The sequence below is a fragment of the Tachysurus vachellii genome, chromosome 4 (assembly GCF_030014155.1).
Source record: "Tachysurus vachellii isolate PV-2020 chromosome 4, HZAU_Pvac_v1, whole genome shotgun sequence".
Taxonomy (NCBI): domain Eukaryota; kingdom Metazoa; phylum Chordata; class Actinopteri; order Siluriformes; family Bagridae; genus Tachysurus; species Tachysurus vachellii.
Window position 1 is genome coordinate 31265640 of NC_083463.1, and position 12500 is coordinate 31278139.

General features: G+C 44.3%; 1 protein-coding gene across 4 annotated transcripts in view; it reads left to right on the forward strand.

The window, feature by feature from the left end:
- Positions 1 to 2257: 2257 nt before the first annotated feature.
- The window catches only part of baz2ba (bromodomain adjacent to zinc finger domain, 2Ba), an 86384-nt gene continuing 76141 nt past the window's right edge, over positions 2258 to 12500 (forward strand). Inside the window, exon 1 of one of the 4 annotated variants that reach the window (XM_060868937.1) lies at positions 2258 to 2516. Coding sequence is in view for 1 of the 4 variants with exons in the window: in XM_060868932.1 (XP_060724915.1) it covers positions 12333 to 12334 (2 nt within the window). In the remaining 3 variants the exon portion in view is untranslated. Of the gene's footprint in view, positions 2517 to 2673; positions 3144 to 12213; positions 12335 to 12500 lie in introns of those variants that run through there. The other 3 variants (XM_060868939.1, XM_060868938.1, XM_060868932.1) reach the window with 3 other exon arrangements.

Genomic DNA, 12500 nt, shown 5'->3' on the forward strand with positions numbered 1-12500 from the left:
GATAAAACGACTATGTTCGCTTCGCGAGACCCCTGTGTACCGGCACCTCAGATAAAAAACACATCAGGTCAAATCACATGTCAAGACGATGACGAACAGCCATTTTACAAAGCAGCGCTCGGGCGATAAACTTACGTGTCACCTTCTGTGTTTACGCCATTTGGCAGAAGCTCTTATCCAGAGAGTCTCAGGTTTATCTCATTTTCTACAGCTCAGGGCTCTGCTCATGAGCCCGGCAGTTCAGTCGTGGTGGGATTTGAACTCACAACCATCCACCGGATATGACGCTCAGACATCACCAGACTGTAGGTATGTACTACCTACACAATTAGTCTGGAGAGGTTACATTTAAATGTAAATTAAAATGTCCCCCTTCGTTTAATTTTTACCACCACCACCACCACCAGCAACAGCACCAACAACACTCCCAGTGTCAAGTAAATGAACACACAGTACCTTGATTTACTCTGTGTTCAGTCATGAAGACTTTTAATGCATTGCTGCTTACAGCCTCCATTTTGTTGGCACAAAATAATAATCCTGAGATGGTTTTGCCATCACGTTGATGCCAAAATGAAAGATTTAACGATCTGGTGCTTAGTTTTCAGGTTGGGATTAAACCCATGTGTCAAAAGATTTGTTTTAATGCCGTTTCCACGATATCAGTTCACATAGAATCACATTCCAAAAAACAACTATCCTAAACCGCAGTATTAACCTAAATCCTGATCCAATAATTCCAGAAAACTGTTATTACATACTTCATTTAAGAAGACAGTCTGAAACTCGCCGCAGTGTTTATAAGAGAACGAAGCAGAACGCATCGCTAAGGCAAGTGGAGTGTGTGAGTTGGTGCCAGAAAATAATACGCAGGGGATATTTGTGGTATCAGCTTGATGCTAAACCTGATAAATTAGGCGTGCTGAAAGATTTCAGGAGTCACGTCTGAGGTTCGTTTCACATTTTCATGATATCGGTTCCCACACTGGGTCTCGTTTAGGAATATTTTAGTAAAGTTGAGTGTTCGCGTTAGTCAAAACCAAGCTACAATTTCCAGATTTGTAAAAGTTTCGTATAAATGTGGATCTCCTTTATAGACGTGTGTATGTTGATCACAAAGTGTGCCACTGATTCAGCTCATTTGCATGTAGCGACGCCCACAAAACTCCATAAAAGGTCATGTGCACAGACAGCTAGGAAGACGAAAAGAGCACCCAGGGTAAAAATACAAGTGGAAGCTATTTTAACTTTCTTCACTGCTATGCTAATAAAATATTACAACCCATGATATTAATAATAATGTAATAATAACGTTATAAACTATGAAACGCAATATAATACGCCTGGTTTTCATGAAAAGTTCTCCATGGTGCTCTTAGTCCTTGAATTAGTGATGTAGCATGAGGATGTGTTTTTGATCGAGACCCCAAAGTTATCCGCTCTGGATAACGGTGTCGGCTAACATCGCTGCTATAATGTCGTTTTAACCGCTTTTAACGTCGTTGTATTCCAGATATAAAAGTGCAGTCACGGATGCAGACAAAGTCGCCGTTTTTTGTTAGTCTGTACAAATTTACACGCACTCGAGAGCTGAAGTAGGATACGAAGGTTTTTGCGAATTTACAGAATTGTTGCGATGATGAACGATGATGAAAAATACGTCAGCGTTGCAACCGATCGGTGAACGAGCGTGAAACACGAACCGAACGGGTTAAACTTAACACGAAGGAAACACCGCCGTTTATAATCGAGACGACGACGACGTAGAACGGTTACATATTCTGTGAATCGGAAATAATCGACATGCCTCTTAGTTTCCAGATTAGCCTTTAACCTTTAACGAGTCAACCGCCTTTCGTTCCAGTCCCGTTTCCATCACATCAGCCGTGTTTACTTACATAGACATTTGTCTTGTAACCAAAATGTATTTATTTATCTTTTATTGCTATTTCTTAAAAAAACAAACAAACAAAAAAAAGCCACAAAATCCCACGTGTTTATATTTATTTATCGATCTATTTATTTTATTTATCATTCACAGTCCACAAATTCACTGAGAATTCAACCACCGTTTGTCTGAAAACACTGCAAACGATTTACTTCTGCTTTCTAGTATTTTTTTTTTATCTATTTAAAGATAAATCCAGCAAAGTTGTTTGTTTGTTTGTTTGTTTGATGAGGCAAAAACCCGGCGAGTGACGTCACTTTGATTCCTTGAAGTGAAGCGGAATAAAACCTTTGAGAGGAGAGTCTCCTTCAATCCGCCGTCCGTAACTAACACACACACACACACACACACACCGAGTCTCTCTCTCTCTCTCTCTCTCTCTCACACACACACACACGGAGACTCAATTACTGCCCAATTCCCCCTTCTTCATCATCTCCAGCTCCACCGGCCTCTCAACACAAAAAAGAAGAAGGAAAAACACCAAACCCGAGATCTAAAAAGTGTTCGTTCGAAGGACGAGGTGGATTTTTAACGCGTCGCTAAGCTAACTATCGGAAAACTGACGGTAAGTTTAAAGTATTTAAAGAAAAGAAGAAGCCGCTGCTGCTAAACGTGCTAATCGCGCGAGCGGTTATTTGTTACATGGTGTGTACGTGTTACTGCGTGTGTGTGTGTGTGAGAGAGTGTGTGTGTGAGAGTGTGTGAGTGTGTGTGTGTGTTTAGCGACGGAGCTAACTCGACTTTCTTTCAACATGACCGCGTGCGTCCTTTTAAGCGTTTCAGGGTTTTTTTTTTAAAAAACCGTCGTTATGAAAAACGGCGGTTTAACGGTCAATTAATGTTTTTAAATATTTAAATATAACCGACGAGGCTCGCGCAACTTTACGAATTAGCAACAGCCGCCGTTGGTTGTTGTTGTTGTTGTTCGGCGACGCTGGAAGTGAAGTGACTCGATGACAGGAATCTTATCCGCTTTTTGTGTCGGGAGCCGAAACGTTCGATGTTTGACCGTAAATTGTTTTGTGTTTAGTTTAGTTTTGCGGACAGTTTTAGTGGCTAACTGAGGAGAAGTGAAGTGAAGTGAATGGAGCTGAAGGACGAGACACCGCTGTTGTGTTTAATGTCCGTCTCTCTGAGGGACGCAGAAAGCTAACCGCTAATCACTGAGGACTCTGAAGGTGTAAGACAACACGTTAGTACAGCTTGGGCTTATTATAATACACAAATAATCACTTTACAGCGATTAATATCTCTTATCGAAGGCGGTGGGATTGGTTTGTGTGTGTGTGTGTGGTGTGTGTGTGTGTGTGTATGTCTCTCTCTCTCTCTCTCTCTCTCTCTCTCTCTTATCTTGGTCGCTTCCTTAAAGAGAAGCAGCTGCCGCCTGGCCGAGTTGTTGAAATTTATCCCCTTTGTGTATATTACAATATCCTCCATTTTTCTCCTGCCCTCTAAACAACAAGCCTCTCGCCATCTTGGTTTTAATTTTTTTTTTTTAATTTTTTTTTAAAAACTCCGTTTGATCTTTCGCTAATTTAAAAAAAAAAAAAAAAAAAAAAAAAAACTTAAAAAGTTTTTTTAGGAAATGAAAGGAAACGTCTTAGTGTCGGTGACGTCATATCGAGTTTACGCAAAAATATAAATAAAATAAAATAAAATTTAAAAAAAGACGATATACGACGTGCGAGTTAGTTTTGTTTTTCTGACGGATTTAAAAAATATATTTATTTATTTATTTTTAAGTTTTATCGATATTTAGTTTCACGTTTAAAACAGTCACTTGTGAGAGATCCGTTTTTTTTTTTTTTTTTTAACAGGTGGACATGAAGCGCTCGAGCGCTGCGTTTTAACCTGATTATTTATTTCCCCAACACAATACAAACACCCCCCCCCCCCACACACACACACCACCAACACACACACACACACCTCTCACCCCCCCACACCCGTGATGACGTCATTCAGTAGCGGACGTTTTAAACGTCTTAACAACATAATTAGCGTCATTATTATAACAGCATGTTTTGACAAGGCAAACTATACAACTGTTTATAATTCCATTGTAAATAACTAACTAGCTAAAAAAAACAAAAAAAAAAAAAACCCAAAAAGATTTTGTTTTGAATCTATATTTAGAAAACGACCCTTTTTTTCGCTCACTCTGGAAAGGACGGATCGCAGAAGAAGGACGTAATCGTTGTTACCTTCTAAACAGACGACTTACGTGACGAGTCAGAAACACGAACGCAGACCTTCTCTAGCGGGAACGCCACGCGTTCCACCACGTCACGAGATAGCTTTATTATTATTCGCAAAAAGATAGCAATAAACAAAGAAACGAACGCCACACACTCACTCCGTGCTAAAGCAGAGGTGAGAAACGTGCTTTTAATGCGCCGGCGATCTGACGATTCATTACTTTCTCTACAGATCCGTTTTATTTCTGTCCTTTTTACTTTTCCGTTATAAGCCGTCTTGAATTCGAGCGATGGCGACGATTTCCTTTATACCTTTGTGTTTTCGATCAGAACGACCAGAACGCTGTTCAATTTTACACCTTTTCATTCGTGCTCTCGCACGCCTTCTCTCATGTCACGATTGCTTTATCTTTACAGTTTGATCAGTCTGATTCATCCGGCGCTTCACTTCTGTTTTTTTTTTTTCTTTCTTTGGCTTATTAAAGCCGTGCTAAAGTTAGCAGGACGTCAAACAGGATGCGGACGCGTTTCCGTTTTTCAGACTTTGTGAACTTGTAACTCTTGTAACGTGATCATATGACCGGCTCATGGGAACATTTCTTCTTCATGTGCGGCTCATTAAATACACGACCGTGTCTCGTTGCCTGTCAGGGGTCACGGGCCGGTGTGGAAACCCCGAATACGGGCGGATCCTTTAAAAGAAAGTGGCGTTTTAACAGAATTTTGGTGTCGGATGTGGAGGTGAGCTGCTCACTCTTCCGTCTCTTTGTCTGGATGTGTGCTGCTGTGAAAGAAAAAAAAAAGCTGTGAGTGCAGGGGAGCAGATGTTGAGGCAAACATCCTGACGCGATGCTTTTCTCTTGTGGGAATGCCGCCTCTTCCTCCTCCTGCTCCTGATGCATCGACTTGACAGCTGCTTGATTTCATGGAACCGCTAAGAAGCCATTAGCGGTATCAGTGAATTGAAACGGAACAGTCTCACCCACTCTCCTCTTCCATTAGAAATGTGTCTATTGTTGGCGTTTTCTTTGGGTGTGTGTGTGTGTGTGTGTGTGTGCGAGCATGAGTGTGTGAGAGTGAGCGAGTGTGTGCGAGTGTGTGTGGCAGCTGAGCACACAGAAGAAGACCTCTAATACACTCGTGCTGTTTCCTTTACTGCGAATTAGGGAGAACAAATCTGTCAGGACCTGTTTGTGCTGTTGGGGTTTGAAGAGATCTCATACTGTGCTCTGTGAAGCACACCCAAAGCCACGAAATGTCTCTGGCTGTGGCGGACATAAAAAAATAACAAAAAAAAAAAAAGAAAGAGAGAAAAGTGTCTGAGAGTTGGAGTGTCTGCTTCGCACATTCAGAGCAGGATGTTGTTTTCCTGTCAGGATACTGATAAAGTTAGGCCTTTATGCAAGAAAGAAGACGCCCTCTCTGTCTCTCTCTCTCTCTCTCTCTCTCTCTCTCTCTCTCTCTCTCTCTCTATCTATCTCTCTCGCTTGCACCCCTCCAGCGTCCAGGAATTAGCTCGAACGTTGGAGCGAACAAATCCAGGGTTAGTAAGCTGATTAGTGCTAAACACGTAGGTGGTAGAAGTTGTGTTTCGAGCGGTAACTTTGTGCGGTTCCGCCATAAACAATCCAATATGCACGGTAATCTAATCCCGGACTGGCGATAAGACGAGTCTGTTAGGAAAAATCTGCACCGAGAAAGCCAATGGCTCTGTGTGTGTGAGTGTGTGTGAGTGTGCGATAGCCTGAGTAACAGCGCACACTCGAGGTCCTTGTAACCCGTAAACCGACGCGGTCCGAGCACAGCCGGCCGTCTCAGAACCTCAAAACCCGAATCTTTCTCTAACACACTAGCGCCATGTGGTGAGGCTCACCTTGGCACACGGAACCAGCGACAGATTTAAGGCACAGAAACCAAAAATTAGGCCAAGTCGAGTGAGCCGTGCTCGACAGAGCAAGAAGCGATCAGAAGAGACGGGTGAGAGCACGGCGCCGTCGGGCTTTTTCCTTTTTCCTAGCGCACACGGATTCAGCTCACATCAACGACGACGTCTAAACAACCGACCCGATCGTTAATAAACGCGCCTCCACTTCATCAGTTAGACCGTGTACATTACGGCTTTTGGATAAAACGTAAGTGAGAAAAAGGAACGGAGGCGTCAACGGGGTCGGCGCGAGGAGGCGGAGTTTCCAATATCGACACGCTCACGTTACAGTTACGTACCAATTAGTATGTTGTCACGTCGTCATAGTAACCGATAAGCGATTGCAGGTCAGAGGGTCATTTGTACGTGCGCGCACACGTTTCCGAGTTTACGATCCGCACGCTTTTCACGTTAAAGCTCGCTACGCGTTATAAAGTAGAAATGCAGCGTTCCTGAAACAAACGTGCAGTTTACAGGGTCGTGTTGTTTACTCTACCAGCGCTCGCATTATCATAAAGACCCGAGCGAGTCGCAAGCGGATTCGATAATTGCGGCGCGAACTGTTCTCCTCGTTACCTTTAGGTCGACTGTAACGAGGACCGGAGGTGCAGCAGAAACCCCACGCTCACTAAACTTCCTTTTTGCTCTCTCTCTCTCACACACACAAAGAAACGAGCGATGCGCAAGGGCCCGACTTTCAGTTGCAGGCAATTAGCTGCTTTCTCGCCCCGGCGTCCCCTGGGCTTCTGTTTATCATTCAACGTGAGAATCTCCTTGACGAAACCCAAGGTTATTTTTGTGTAGGCAGCCCGGGTTCTTGTTTTTTTTCAAAGACAAGGTGAAAAGGTTGATTCTTCCCGGAAGAAAACGGCAGGAGAGCTAAACGAGCAGCATGCACGGCGCAGTAACGTCTCTCTCTCTCTCTCTCTCTCTCTCTCTCTCTCTCTCTCTCTCTCTCTCTCTCTTTCTTATTTCTTTTTTTTCCCTTTGACTTTTTTTCGGAGGAAGTTTTGCGTTTGCACACAGCGAGGCTTTGTTTGTGTCTTTCATGTGTCGAGCTCAAGTTCTCACCGCCTTTCATCCTCTTTTTTTTTTTCTCATGCTATCTCGTTAATCACTGATGCTGATCTCATACTTTCTGGTCAGCACACAGACACACACCCTCACTCACACACACACACACACACACACACACATTCTTTTTTATTCTCTGTCTCTTTCTGCGTTCTCTCTGTTTTCCTAAACGAGGCTTTGAGGAGTGCTTTGACTTCTTTTTTTGTTTTGGTGTTGTGTTATCTCTCCGGTGCCGTTTGTCCTCTCCACGTATTGCTCATGCGCCGGCCGGGCCTCTCTCTCTCTCTCTCTCTCTCTCTCTCTCTCTCTTTTTCACACACACACACACACACTCCAGCGTCCCTGCTGAGATAATGGAGCCCGAGCTGGAAATGCCAGTAGTTTGGCCTATTTGTTCGCCTGCTTATCGCTATATTTGCATCCTGAGCAGAAATAGCAGAGGGTTGCAGGAACGGCAGGAACGCCGTCTCCTCCTGTGTGGAGGGATGGAGGGATGGAGGAGGGAGACAACAGAGAGCGGGAGGAAGAGAAATGAGATGGGATTTTTTTTTTTCCTGGCGCTTTTTAGATGAGCAGAATTTACTGCACTGAGACAGCTGTCTGCAGGACGTGCAGTGTTTGACCCCCTCCTCCTTTTTCCTCAACTCCCTCAACACACACACACACACACACACGCACACACTCACACAGAGAGATGCTCGAAGACACTCTGAGATTGTGCTTGTACAGCCCCCTCTTATTTATTGATCCAGCTGCATTTAAAATCTGGTCACTGCTGCCACAAAAGCCTTTTCGTTTTAGCTGCGCTGGCACACGGCACCTCGGCCAAGGCTTTTTTTTTTACCTTTGCATTTTTAATTTTCTAGAAGACGCAAAACAACCGCGAACAGAACAACGAACCGACGAATCTTTCAAAACCCAGGCGCTATACAGAAGCACGGCGCTCACGTCACGTGTTTGACGTCGCACGGTGTGAGAAGGAAGGACGTTTGACGTGTCACACGAGTGAAATCGGATCCATAAACACTGAGCGACTCCACAGCCGTTTGTTTTGTGCCGTTCGTTAGAAATATTACGACCAGAAGCACTTCCTGTCTGTCGGAAAACCGTCAGCCTGGAATCCGGCACGATTAAGACTTTTTAAACATCATACTTTTTAATTTTAGGTTGTTACGTAGCCGAGGAAACCCAAATCGTCAAGTCCCGAAGATGCCTTGAAAGCGTTACAGCTGAAACCGGAGACTCCTTCCATCAGCGCTGCATAAACACTTCCTCCAACAACTTCCCTTAAAACACAATAATACAGAATAATACAGAAAAACTGCAAAATACCCAAAAGTGTGTTTCTTAGCTAACTGGCTTTAAAACCAGGAGCCCTGCAGAGCGAACGCACGTCCCGCGGATTAGCGCAGACCTGCGCGAGCTGGTTTTAGCTGCACTTTAAACAAAAGATGTCCAGATTGACGGGGCGGGATTAGGGGCCTGTAATCCAGGCTTGTTTCTGGAGTCCACACAGCCAGGATTAGGGTCTGACTGTGGGTTTCAGACACCACAGGGTTATCTCTCTCACACACACACACACACACACACACACGTATATACAAAAGGACCGGTCGTGTTGTGAATGACGTCTGAGAATTATTCAGCGCTGTACTGCAGGCCACAGAACCTGAAAAAAGCACACATGCTGCTTTTGTGTGTGTGTGTGTCTTAGAATGTGTGTTAGAGTGTGTGTTTGTGTGTTTTAGTGTTTGTGTCTGTGTGTGTTTAAGTGTGTGTGTTTTAGAATGTTTGTGTGTTAGAGTGTGTGTTTGTGTGTTTTAGTGTTTGTGTCTGTGTGTGTTTAAGTGTGTGTGTGTGTGTTTTAGAATGTTTGTGTGTTAGAGTGTGTGTTTGTGTGTTTTAGTTTTTGTGTCTGTGTGTTTAAGTGTGTGTGTGTGTTTTAGAATGTTTGTGTGTTAGAGTGTGTGTTTGTGTGTTTTAGTGTTTGTGTCTGTGTGTGTTTAAGTGTGTGTGTTTTAGAATGTTTGTGTCAAGAGTCAAGAGTCAAGAAGCTTTTATTGTCATTTCAACCATATATAGCTGTTACAGTACACAGTGAAATGAGACAACGTTTCTCCAGGATCAAGGTGCTACATAAAACAAAGACAGGGCTAAAGACTTGTAAGTAGTCTTAGCCACATAAAGTGCAACTGTGCAACCTGGTGCAAACAGTGCAGGACAAGACAAACAAGACAGACAAGACAGTGCAGGACAAAAGACAGTGCAGGACAAGACAGTGCAGGACAAGAGACAGTGCAGACACAAAGTTACAAGACAATACAAAAAGTACAAAAAATGCAGTACACAAAAGACAATAAATAGTAAACAGTAACAGAAACAGCGCCGACCGACCAGTGTTAATACTGTATGTGAATACTGAATGTTCAAACAATATTTCGTGCAGTAACATTAGAATGAACACAGTTTCTTAGCAGCAGGTCCTTGGGATAATATATAGAATTGTGCAAAAAAACGAGCAAATGACTGAAATATTATATAGTATGTGCGAAATGGCTGAGATATTGTACAATATGTGCAAAAACGGCTGAAATGTTGGGACAGTTTGTGCAAAAACAGCAGGAAAGGTGTGCAAAACAGCATGTAAACAGTTTGCTGGATTGTAAGCAGCATGTAAACAGTATGATGTGTCAGTGTGTGTGTTTTGTGTAGGTCTGTGCAGTCCTGCCTGGGCAGTCCATACAGATGATGTGTGTGTATGTTGTGCTCAGTGCAGTACAGTTCAGTTATTGAGAAGTCTGATGGCTTGTGGGAAGAAACTGTTACACAGTCTGGTCGTGAGGGCCCGAATGCTTCGGTACCTTTTTCCAGATGGCAGGAGGGTGAAGAGTGTGTGTGAGGGGTGTGTGGGGTCATCCACAATGCTGTTGGCTTTGCGGATGCAGCGTGTGGTGTAAGTGTCTGTGATAGAGGGAAGAGAGACCCCAATGATCTTCTCCGCTGTCCTCACTATCCGCTGCAGGGTCTTGCGATCTGAGATGGTGCAGTTCCCAAACCAGACAGTGATACAGCTGCTCAGGATGCTCTCAATGGTCCCTCTGTAGAACATGGTCAGGATGGGGGGGGGGAGATGTGCCTTTCTCAGCCTTCGTAGGAAGTAGAGACGCTGCTGGGCTTTCCTGGTGATGGCGCTGGTGTTGAGTGACCAGGTGAAGTTCTCCGCTAGATGAACACCAAGAAATTTGGTGCTCTTGACGATCTCTACAGATGATCCGTCGATGTTCAGCGGAGAGTAGTCACTCTGTGCTCTCCTGAAGTCCACAACCATCTCTTTAGTTTTATCCACATTCAGAGAAAGGTTGTTGGCTCTACACCAGGCAGTTAGTTGTTGCACCTCCTCCCTGTATGCTGACTCGTCGTTCTTGCTGATGAGACCCACCACGGTCGTGTCATCGGCGAACTTGATGATATGATTCGATCTGTGCGTTGCTGCACAGTCGTGAGTCAGCAGAGTGAACAGCAGTGGACTGAGCACACAGCCTTGAGGAGCTCCAGTGTTCAGTGTGGTGGTGCTGGAGATGCTGTTCCCGATCCGGACTGACTGAGGTCTCCCAGTCAGGAAGTCCAGGATCCAGTTGCAGAGGGAGGTGTTTAGTCCCAGCAGGCTCAGCTTCCCAATCAGGTGCTGAGGGATGATTGTATTGAATGCTGAACTAAAGTCTATGAACAGCATTCGTACATAAGTGTCTTTATTGTCCAGGTGGGTGAGGGCTAAGTGGAGAGCTGTGGCAATGGCATCGTCTGTGGAGCGGTTTGGACGATACGCGAACTGTAGGGGGTCCAGTGAGGGTGGTAGCTGGGTCTTGATGTGCCTCATGACGAGCTTCTCGAAGCACTTCATAACTATGGGTGTGAGTGCAACGGGACGATAGTCATTGAGGCAGGACACTATAGACTTCTTTGGGACAGGAACGATGGTGGTAGTTTTGAGGCACGTAGGAACAACGGCGCTGCTCAGGGAAATGTTGAAGTGTGTGTTAGTGTGTGTGTGTTTTAGTGTTTGTGTCTGTGTGTGTTCAAGCGTGTGTGTGTGTTTTAGAATGTTTGTGTGTTAGAGTGTGTGTTTGTGTGTTTTAGTGTTTGTGTCGGTGTGTGTTTAAGCATGTGTGTGTGTTAGAGTGTGTGTTTGTGTGTTTTAGTGTTTGTGTCGGTGTGTGTTTAAGCATGTGTGTGTGTTAGAGTGTGTGTTTGTGTGTTTTAGTGTTTGTGTCGGTGTGTGTTTAAGCATGTGTGTGTGTGTGTTTGTGTGTTTTAGTGTCTGTGTGTGTTTAAGCATGTGTGTGTGTGTGTGTGTGTGTGTGTGTGTGTGTGTGTTAGATTCACAGGCGAGTTCATCTTTACTGCCTGAAGTGAAGATCTGTGTTTTTTTTTCTTTTCTCAGTACTCAGGTGTAAAGCTTCTGTCTCTTCTCTCCACTTTCCTTTTCTCTTTCGCTCGATAAACAGAACCTGGGCTGCAGAACCTGTCTGTAATATGAGAGCAGCGAAAGACTAAAGATTCACCAGATAACAGAAAGAGCTTTCACAAAGAAAACTTCAGGGGGGGAAAAAACACAACTCGCCCCGACGTCGTCAGGTGTCCGACATTCGCTGACGTTTCTCCCCCTCTTCCTTTTTTTTGTTTGTATAAACGCCGCCGTGTTCCGTAGTTCAGCCGCTTTACTATTCGCCAGTTTTTGCAGACAATCGTTGTCATTTCTGTCCTGGGGAGAAAAACAAAAGTGCATCCTTTCTTTCCGTCATTCTTCCAGCCGACGTCTGGTTTGTTCTCGTGCTAAACGTGACAGTCACGAACTGATCAGAAGCGTCTAAACATTAAAAGCTGAACGAATCGTGCTAGTTAATTTCTAAGGAATTTCACTTAGCTAGGTCAAAGCTTTGCATGTGACGTTAATAATGTGTAATAGATGTGTTATAGAGGCTTATAACCAAGTCCTTTTCTTCCGCCGATGTTTAAATCCAGTCCCTTTATCGATCTCCTGCTCCTGCTGCGTTACAGGGCGGTGTAAGGAAACGCACACGGAGGAAAACTCTACTTCATACAGGAAGTGTTTACAGAGATGCTCGGGATCGTCCAGCGCCGCCTTGATTGACAGAGAGGGAGCGTGTATGCCCCGCCCTCACAGATGTACGAATAGTTACATTTCTGTCTCATAGCTTGACGTTTGATTCTGAGCTTGGGGGTGTGTGTGTTTGTGTGTGTGTTTGTGTGTGTGTGTGTGTTTGTGTGTGTGTTTGTGTGTGTGTTTGTGTGTGTGTGTGTTTGTTTGTGTGTATGTGTGTGGGTGTGTTTG